This window comes from Bombina bombina, chromosome 2, assembly GCF_027579735.1.
Source record: "Bombina bombina isolate aBomBom1 chromosome 2, aBomBom1.pri, whole genome shotgun sequence".
NCBI classification, from domain to species: domain Eukaryota; kingdom Metazoa; phylum Chordata; class Amphibia; order Anura; family Bombinatoridae; genus Bombina; species Bombina bombina.
The window spans coordinates 1,399,771,768-1,399,782,638 of record NC_069500.1 but is presented as its reverse complement, the minus strand read 5'-3'; the positions used below and the strand labels follow the sequence as shown (position 1 = coordinate 1,399,782,638).

The 10,871-nt window shown below is 39.0% G+C and overlaps 1 protein-coding gene across 1 annotated transcript in view; it reads right to left on the bottom strand.

Annotated features, from left to right (window-relative positions):
- Positions 1-949: 949 nt before the first annotated feature.
- The window catches only part of SPEF1 (sperm flagellar 1), a 69,481-nt gene continuing 59,559 nt past the window's right edge, over positions 950-10,871 (bottom strand). Inside the window, exon 7 of the mRNA XM_053700337.1 lies at positions 950-1,518. Within this exon, the coding sequence (XP_053556312.1) occupies positions 1,417-1,518 (102 nt within the window). The 3' untranslated portion in view covers positions 950-1,416. The remainder of the gene's footprint in view (positions 1,519-10,871) is intronic.

Genomic DNA, 10,871 nt, shown 5'->3' with positions numbered 1-10,871 from the left:
CTCCCTTTGGAGACTGGGCCACAGGGCAGTATTCCAACATGATAACAACCCCAAACACACCTCCAAGATGACCACTGCCTTGCTAAAGAAACTGAGGGCAAAGATGATAGACTGGGCAAACATGTCTCCAGACCTAAACCCTATTGAGCATCTGTGGGGCATTCTCAAACGGAAGATGGGGAGCGCAAGGTCTCTAACATCCACCAGCTTTGTGATGTTGTCATGGAGGAGCGGAAGAGGACTCCAGTGGCAACCTGTGAAGCTCTGGTGAACTCCATGCCCAAGAGGGTTAAGGCAGTGCTGGAAAATAATGGTGGCCACACAAAATATTGACACTTTGGGCCCAATTTGGACATTTCCACTTAGGGGTGTACTCACTTTTGTTGCCAACGGTTTAGACATTAATAGCTGTGTGTTGAGTTATTTTGACACAACAGAACATTTACACTGTTATACAGGCTGTACACTCACTACTTTACATTGTAGCAAAGTGTCATTCCTTCAGTCTTGTCACATGAAAAATATAATAAAATATTTACAAAAATGTGAGGGGTGTACTCACTTTTGTGAGATACTGTATATATAGGTAAAGTCGATATATACAGATATATATAGGATTATCTATTTAAAAATACATAGAACATATTCCCCCATGCACAGAACATTGTAATGTGAAATATTTACAGTAAATACTCAGTATAACACTTTATTAAATATGAATATTGCATAAATATGATTTTACATGATTTCATCTACTTGACTGCAGATGGCTCCAATGCACTTATATATATGTCTATATATGTATACATATGTGATTTTGTATTTATATCTGTATATATGTCTGTAAATACATATATACACACATATAAATACATCTGTATACACACACACACACATATATAGACATGTATATGTACGTATTTCGTATTTCTATGTTAAATCCCTTTGCCTGTCTTTTTTTTGTAACACCTAAGACCTCCTATCTTTGAGCCTTTATAATTTTTTGTTTCACAAAACAGTTAACCAGAGCTCTGAGAACACAGTAATTATTCTAGCATAATTCGCGATTACGCTCAAGCGATTGTGTTTACTTTCAACTTGTAATAGGAGCGGTAAACCCGATGTGTGCAAACCCCCACAATAAACCCCTTTTTGCTTGCACGTAACTGTTAACACGCACAAAATGTCAAATAAAATCTTCCTTGTATTACACCAATTGCTTGGGAAACAATAGATTTCATGTTTGCACTTGGGATGGCAGATAGTTTGCACTATATCCTCTGTTCATGTTCGTGAAAAGATCATTTCAAAAGTATGTGTTTATATATTTTGATAAACAGAATTAATGTGAAAATATTGAAACCCCTTGTAAAAAAAATAGATAAACTATAGAAGCGTCCTGTTCTTGTGGTTTATTCACTTCTTCTCTGCTTCTTGCAGGCGACGAGTTAGATCATCAATACGAACACTTTTTAGGTGCAGTAGCTGCTCTAACCGGCGTACTTTAGCCTGCAAAATCTGACAATAACAATATTATTAGCACAAGGACATAGACATTTCATTAAATTATAAACATATCATTACTGCATGCATTTACAAACACTTTCTAACATGCAACTCCTGTTATCAATTTCTAAGTGCATGTGACACTGACCCTAAATAAGTGCATGTGACACTGACCCTAAACAAGTAAATGCATAGGACACTGACCCTAAACAAGTAGATGCACGTGACACTGACCCTAAACAAGTAAATGCATACGACACTGACCCTTAACAAGTAGATGCACGTGGCACTGACCCTAAACAAGTAAATGCGTATGATACTGACCCTAAACAAGTAAAAGCATGTGACACTGACCCTAAACAATAAAATGCGTGTGATACTAACCCTAAACTAGTAGATTCATGTGACACTGACCTAAACAAGTAAATGTGTGACACCTTCTGGTTACTGTGCCCACCCTGCTATACAGTTCAGTGCTCTGGTCAGTACTCTGCATACACAAGTATCCTATACTTCTGTATGTAACTGTTACACAGTGTGACACCTTCTGGTTACTGTGCCCACCCTGCTATACAGTTCAGTGCCCTGGTCAGTACTCTGCATACACAAGTATCCTGCCCTTCTGTATGTAACTGTTACAGTGTGACACCTTCTGGTTACTGTGCCCATCCTGCTATACAGTTCAGTGCTCTGGTCAGTACTCTGCATACACAAGTATCCTATACTTCTGTATGTAACTGTTACACAGTGTGACACCTTCTGGTTACTGTGCCCATCCTGCTATACAGTTCAGTACTCGGGTCAGTACTCTGCATACGCAAGTATCCTATACTTCTGTATGTAACTGTTACAGTGTGACACCTTCTAGTTACTGTGCCTATCCTGCTATACAGTTCAGTGCTCTGGTCAGTACTCTGCATACGCAAGTATCCTGAACTTCTGTATGTAACTGTTACACAGTGTGACACCTGGTTACTGTGCCTATCCTGCTATACAGTTCATTGCTATGGTCAGTACTCTGCATATGCAAGTATCCTGCACTTCTGTATGTAACTGCTCATACATAACAGCTGATATATGCAGTTCTTCAGTTTATTCTGTGTTCCTGCCAGTCAGAGCCTCATTATCTATTTCAGAACATGTTGCTATGTTGAGCTCTGTTGTGGCTATTGGATTCCTACTGGTCTGTGCTATATCAGTTCCTGGTTCCTATTTTTAATACTGGTCTGTGCTATATCAGTTCCTGGTTCCTATAGTTACTACTGGTCTGTGCTATATCAGTTCCTGGCTCCTTTAGTTACTACTGGTCTGTGCTATATCAGTTCCTGTCTCCTATAGTTACTACTGATCTGTGCTATATCAGTTCCTAGCTTCTATAGTTACTACTTGTCTGTGCTATATCAGTTCCTGGCTCCTATAGTTACTACTGGTCTGTGCTATATTAATTCCTGGCTCCTATAGTTACTACTGGTTTGTGCTATATCAGTTCCTGGCTCCTATAGTTACTACTGGTCTGTGCTATATTAGTTCCTGGTTCCTATAGTTATTACTGGTTTGAGCTATGTCAGTTCCTGGCTCCTATAGTTACTACTGGTCAGTGCTATAGCAGTTCCTGGTTCCTATAGTTACTACTGGTATGTGCTATATCAGTTCCTGGTTCCTATAGTTACTACTGGTCTGTGCTATATCAGTTTCTGGCTCCTATAGTTACTATTAGTCTGTGGTATATCAGTTCCTGGCTCCTATAGTTACTACTGGTCTGTGCTATATTAGTTCCTGGCTCCTATAGTTACTACTGGTCTGTGCTATATCAGTTCCTGGTTCTAATAGTTACAACTGGTCTGTGCTATAGCAGTTCCTGGTTCCTATAGTTACTACTGGTATGTGCTATATCAGTTCCTGGTTCCTATAGTTACTACTGGTCTGTGCTATATCAGTTTCTGGCTCCTATAGTTACTATTAGTCTGTGGTATATCAGTTCCTGGCTCCTATAGTTACTACTGGTCTGTGCTATATCAGTTCCTGGCTCCTATAGTTACTACTGGTCTGTGCTATATCAGTTCCTGGTTCTAATAGTTACTACTGGTCTGTGCTATAGCAGTTCCTGGTTCCTATAGTTACTACTGGTATGTGCTATATCAGTTCCTGGTTCCTATAGTTACTACTGGTCTGTGCTATATCAGTTTCTGGCTCCTATAGTTACTACTGGTCTGTGCTATATCAGTTCCTAGCTCCTATAGTTACTACTGGTCTGTGCTATATCAGTTTCTGGCTCCTATAGTTACTACTGGTCTGTGCTATATCAGTTCCTGGCTCCTATAGTTACTACTGGTCTGTGCTATATCAGTTTCTGGCTCCTATAGGTACGACTGGTCTGTGCTATATCAGTTCCTGGTTCCTATAGTTACTACTGGTCCGTGCTATATCAGTTCCTGGTTCCTATAGTTACTACTGGTCTGTGCTATATCAGTTCCTGGTTCCTATAGTTACTACTGGTCTGTGCTATATCAGTTTCTGGTCCCTATAGTTACTACCGGTCTGTGCTATATCAGTTCCTGGTTCCTATAGTTACTGCCACACCCTGCATAGCCCTGTTTGCCAGCTTGTTTAGTTTAACATCTATTCAGTGGCGTCTCGTTTATGGGGGCCCATCAGTGTTTTTTGTGGGCAAGGTTGGGTGGTCCATGGTGGATTTAAATGGAGTTGTGAGGAACCTGTGCAAAGTGGTAGTGGGTAAATGAGGACTGATAATATTTGGGGGAGACTTGGGGGCAGTGATTATGGTAGGAGGGCTGGTGACTTCACAGCATCGACTTGGTTTCCAGGGATGTCTAAGAAATAACCTTTATTATGGGTCTGAATCTAATTAGATCACCACTGTGCATGAGAACCTGCTAACTAACCCACCCGTGATCATTACAGTATGTAACACTGGCTCCAACCAATTAAATGCATATAGCAATCCTACTTAATTGTATGTTCTGTTAACTGAAAGAGACATAAACCGTGTTCTTTTATGATTCAGTTACAACTTTCCAATTTACTTCTAAATCTCTGTGGTATCTAGTGGGAGCTATCTGAGCACATTAGGTGAGCCAGTGACTATAGGCATATATGTGCAGCCACCAATCAACAGCTAGCTCCCAGTAGAGCATTACTGCTCTTGAGCCTACCTAGCTATGCTTTTCAACAGAGGATATCAAAAGAAGGGTGCAAATTACATAATAAAAGTTAAAGGGGAAAGTTCTTTAAACTCACATGTTCTGTTTGAATCATGTACAGTAAATTTGTATTTCACTTTACTGTCCCTTTAAGTATAAAACTGCTGATCCCAGGCTTGGGCATGTTGGTGTTTGCAGTCGTTGAGTAAAGGAAAGTGAGGAGGATTTGTGTAGTTAATATGGTTGGTGCAGAGTACTGTGACATGTGACAAGTACCTATATATTACTAACCCCACTTTTAACTGTGTAGCCTCCAATATAACTTGTTTAATGGTCCCTCCAAATCATCTGAATCATTTTAGATATATTAGATTAGGGTGAAAACTGTATATTGTTAAATAAGGGTGACTGTTTCATTACTTAGGAACAATGGTGCTTCTAGATTCTAGTTAGTATCCAACCTCAGTCAATACTATAGCGCCCCCTAAACTCACATATGCCAATTGCCCTGATATTTCAATGTAATGAATAGTTATGTGTCAAATGATCTATTAAAATACCCCCTGTATGTTTGTTATTTAGTTTTACATTTTTTATGGTCCAGAGCTGTGAAGGCATCTGACCTATTATATGATTCTCTATATCTGCTTTTGTATATAAAACACGGAAATGGACTGCACTCTCAAACCGGACCAGGTACACATGTCATTGTAAAACCTGCAGCCCTCAGTACTCACCAGCATTCAGCTGCACACCTTTCAGTAACTCACACAATCCTGGGTGCAAAACCTATATATATATATATATATATATATATATATAATGCACTCTCAGGATTTTCACACAAAAGTGTCAGCTTTATTGGATGACGATTCAGAGACAACGTTGTCTCTTTCATCAAATCAAAAGTGCATATAATACAAATATGTCAAAATATATACGGTTAGATTACGAGTTTTTCGTTAGAGGCTATGAGGTGCTAACGAGCAGTTTTCTCTCACCGCTCACTTACCTGCAGCGCTGGTATTACGGGTTTCTACAAACCCGGCGTTAAAAGACAAGAAGTGATCCTAGAGCAAAATTGAGCTCCATACCACACTCCAATACCAGCACTGCTTAAGTCAGCGGTGAGCTGGTCGTACCTGCTCGATTTCCCCATAAGAATCAACGTGGAGAGCCGGCTGAGAAAAAGTCTAACACCTGCAAAAAAGCAGCGTAAAACTCAGTAACGCAGCCCCATTGATTCCTATGGGGAAATAAAAGTTAAGTTTACACCTAAAACCCTAACATGAAACCCGAGTCTAAACACCCCTAATCTTACACTTATTAACCCCTAATCTGCTGCCCCCGACATCGCCGACACCTACATTATACTTATTAACCCCTAATCTGCCGCTCCGGACACCGACACCACCTACATTATACTTATTAACCCCTAATCTGCTGCCCCCAACATCGCCGCCACCTACATTATATTTATTAACCCCTAATCTCCCGCCCCCAATGTCGCTGCAACCTACCTACATTTATTGACCCCTAATCTTCCGCCCCCAACGTCGCTACCACTATAATGAACATATTAACCCCTAAACCGCCGCACTCCCGTCTCGCAAACATTAGTAAAGTATTATTAACCCCTAATCTGTTGTCCCTAACATCACCGCCACCTACCTACATTTATTAACCCCTAATCTGCCACCCCCAACGTCGCCGCCACTATACTAAATGTATTAACCCCTAAACCTAAGTCTAACCCTAACCCTAACAACCCCTAACTTAAATATAATTTAAATAAATCTAAATAAAATTACTATAATTAACTAAATTATTCCTATTTAAAACTAAATACTTACCTATAAAATAAACCCTAAGATAGCTACAATATAACTAATAGTTACATTGTAGCTATCTTAGGGTTTATTTTTATTTTACAGGCAAGTTTGTATTTATTTTAACTAGGTAGACTAGTTACTAAATAGTTATTAACTATTTAATAACTACCTAGCTAAAATAAATACAAAAGTACCTGTAAAATAAAACCTAACCTAAGTTACGCTAACACCTAACACTACACTACAATTAAATAAATGTACTAAATTAAAAACAATTAAATAAATTAAATTAAATTAGCTAAAGTACAAAAAAAATTTTTTTTACAGAAAATAATAAACAAATTACAAGATATTTAAACTAATTACACCTAATCTAACAGCCCTATCAAAATAAAAAAGCCCCCCCAAAATAAAAAAAAACCCTAGCCTAAACTAAACTATAAATAGCCCTTAAAAGGGCCTTTTGCGGGGCATTTCCCCAAAATAATCAGCTCTTTTACCTGTAAAAAAAAAATACAAATACCCCCCGAACAGTAAAACCCACCACCCACACAACCAACCCCCCAAATAAAACCCTAACTAAAAAAAAACTAAGCTCCCCATTGCCCTGAAAAGGGCATTTGGATGGGCATTGCCCTTAAAAGGGCAGTTAGCTCTTTTGCGGCCCAAACTCTAATCAAAAAAATAAAACCCACCCAATACACCCTTAAAAAAACCTAACACTAACCCCCTGAAGATCGACTTACTGTTCTGAAGACCGGACATCCATTCTCAAGGAAGCGGCAGAAGTCTTCATCCAACTGGGCCAAAGTCCTCAACAAAGCCGGGAGAAGTCTTCATCCAAGCCGGGCGAAGTGGTCCTCCAGACGGGCAGAAGTCTTCATCCAGACGGCATCTTCTATCTTCATCCATCCGACGTGGAGCGGCTCCAGCTTCAAGACATCCGACGTGGAGCATCCTCTTCATCCAGAGTTTTCTTACTGAATGACAATTCCTTTAAATGACGTCATCCAAGATGGCGTCCCTTAGATTCTGATTGGCTGATAAAATTCTATCAGCCAATTGGAATTAAGGTAGAACAGCCAATAGAATGTGAGCTCAATCCTATTGGCTGATTGCATCAGCCAATAGGATTTTTTCTACCTTAATTCCGATTGGCTGATAGAATTATATCAGCCAATCGGAATCTAAGTGACGCCATCTTGGATGACGTAATTTAAAAGAACCGTCATTCAGTAAGAAGACTCCGGATGAAGAGGATGCTCCGCGTCGGATGTCTTGAAGATGGAGCCGCTCCGTGTCGGATGAAGATAGAAGATGCCGTCTGGATGAAGACTTCTGCCCGTGTGGAGGACCACTTCGCCCGGCTTGGATGAAGACTTCTCCCGGCTTCGTTGAGGACTTCGGCCCGGTTGGATAAAGACTTCTGCCGCTTCCTTGAGGATGGATGTCAGGTCTTCATAACAGTAAGTCGATCTTCAGGGGGTTAGTGTTAGGGTTTTTAAGGGTGTATTGGGTGGGTTTTATTTTTTAGATTAGGGTTTGGGCCGCAAAAGAGCTAACTGTCCTTTTAAGGGCAATGCCCATCCAAATGCCCTTTTCAGGGCAATGAGGAGCTTAGGTTTTTTTAGTTAGGGTTTTATTTGGGGGGTTGGTTGTGTGGGTGGTGGGTTTTACTGTTGGGGGGTATTTGTATTATTTTTTTTACAGGTAAAAGAGCTGATTACTTTGGGGCAATGCCCCGCAAAAGGCCCTTTTAAGGGCTATTGATAGTTAAGTTTAGGCTAGGTTTTTTTTTATTTTGGGGGTGCTTTTTTATTTTGATAGGGCTATTAGATTAGGTGTAATTAGTTTAAATATCTTGTAATTTGTTTATTATTTTCTGTAATTTAGTGGGGGTTTTTTGTATTTTAGCTAATTTAATTAAATTTATTTAATTGTTTTTAATTTAGTAAATTTATTTAATTGTAGGGTTAGGTGTTATTGTAACTTAGGTTAGGTTTTATTTTACAGGTACTTTTGTATTTATTTTAGCTAGGTAGTTATTAAATAGTTAATAACTATTTAGTAACTATTCTACCTAGTTAAAATAAATACAAACTTGCTTAGCTACAATGTAACTATTAGTTATATTGTAGCTAGTTTAGGGTTTATTTTATAGGTAAGTATTTTGTTTTAAATAGGAATAATTTAGTTAATGATAGGAATTTTATTTAGATTTATTTAAATTATATTTAAGCTAGGGGGTGTTAGGGTTAGACTTAGGTTTAGGGGTTAATAAATTTAGAATAGTGGCGGCGACATTGGGGTGGCAGATTAGGGGTTAATAAGTGTAGGTATGTTGCAGCGACATCGGGGGCAGCAGATAAGGGGTTAATAAGTATAATGTAGGTGGCGGCGATGTCTGGAGCGGCAGATTATGGGTTAATAAGTATAATGTAGGTGGCGGCGATGTTAGGCGAGGCAGATTAAGGGTTAATATTATTTAACTAGTGTTTGTGAGGCGGGAGTGCGGCGGTTTAGGGGTTAATATGTTTATTATAGTTGCGGCGATGTCCGGAGCAGCAGATTAGGGGTTAAAAAATTATTTTAGTGTTTGCGATGCGGGAGGGTCTCAGTTTAGGGGTTAATAGGTAGTTTATGGGTGTTAGTGTACTTTTTAGCACTTTAGTTATGAGTTTTATGCTACGGCGTTGTACCATAAAACTCTTAACTACTACTGACTTTAAAATGCGTTACGGATCTTGGAGGTAGAGGGTGTACCGCTCACTTTTTGGCCTCCCAGGACAGACTCATAATACCAGTGCTATGGAAGTCTCATAGAAAAAAGGGTTTACGAAGTTTACGTAAGTCGTTTTGCGGTAAGGCCAAAAAAGTGTGCGGTGCCCCTAAACCTGCAAGATTCATAATAGCAGCGGTAGGGAAAAAGCAGCGTTAGGACCTGTTAACGCTGCTTTTTCAGCCTAACGCAAGACTCGTAATTTAGCCGATAGTGTCTCAAAATCAGTGCTTCAAACAAAAACATACCTTCCTCAATTTTACAATTTGCGCCAAACATCACTGTGGAACGCATCAGTGCGTTTCAGTATTACGATAAACTGGAAGTCCCTCTGAGGTCACTTTCGGTTTTATCGTTATCAATATAAATTACATATATAAGGGTTACAAACCACACAACATACTCATATAAGTAAATGTAATTCCATCACCCCTTCTAGGTACTTCCAACTATGTTGGTTGTAGAGTCATGAGGTTAGTTTTTTTTTTTTTTTTAAAACGGGTTACCATTGTAACCAGTATACACATATCTAATGTGCTCATTTGTGTATTCTGAATCACGCTTTCTGGATCAAATAAGTGCATCCTCTGTATTAGTCACACACTCTACCAATCCCCCTAACAGCAAAACATGCTAAAAAACAGTGGCCTAGATTACGAGTTGTGCGTTAGGGTTGAAAAGCAGCGTTAAGAGGTCCTAACGCTGCTTTTTAACGCCCGCTGGTATTACGAGCCTTGCAGGTACAGGTGTACCGCTCACTTTTTTGGCCAGACTCGGAAATACCGCAAATCCACTTACGTCAATTGCGTATCCTATATTTTCAATGGGACTTGCATAACGCTGGTATTACGAGTCTGACCAAAAGTGAGCGGTACACCCTCTCCTGTGAAGACTGGTACCGCATTTAAAAGTCAGTAGTTAAGAGTTTTACACTACAACGCCGTAGCATAAAACTCTTAACTAAAGTGCTAAAAAGTACACTAACACCCATAAACTACCTATTAACCCCTAAACCGAGGCCCCCCCACATCGCAAACACTAAAATAAATATTTTAACCCCTAATCTGCCGAACTGGACATCGCCGCCACTATAATAAATATATTAACCCCTAAACTGCCACACTCCCACATCGCAAACACTAGTTATATTATTATTAACCCCTATTGTGCCGGCCCTAACATCGCTGCCACCTACCTACATTTATTAACCCCTAATCTGCCTCCCCCAACGTCGCCGCCACTATAATAAAGTTATTAACCCCTAAAACTAAGTCTAACCCTAACACCCCCTAACTTAAATATAATTTAAATAAATCTAAATAAAATTACTACAATTAACTAAATTAATCCTATTTAAAACTAAATACTTACCTATAAAATAAACCATAAGATAGCTACAATATAATGAATAGTTACATTGTAGCTATCTTAGGATTTATTTTTATTTTACAGGCAACTTTGTATTTATTTTAACTAGGTACAATAGTTATTAAATAGTTATTAACTATTTAATAACTACCTAGTTAAAATAAATACAAATATACCTGTAAAATAAAACCTAACCTAAGTTACAATTATACCTAACACTACAAT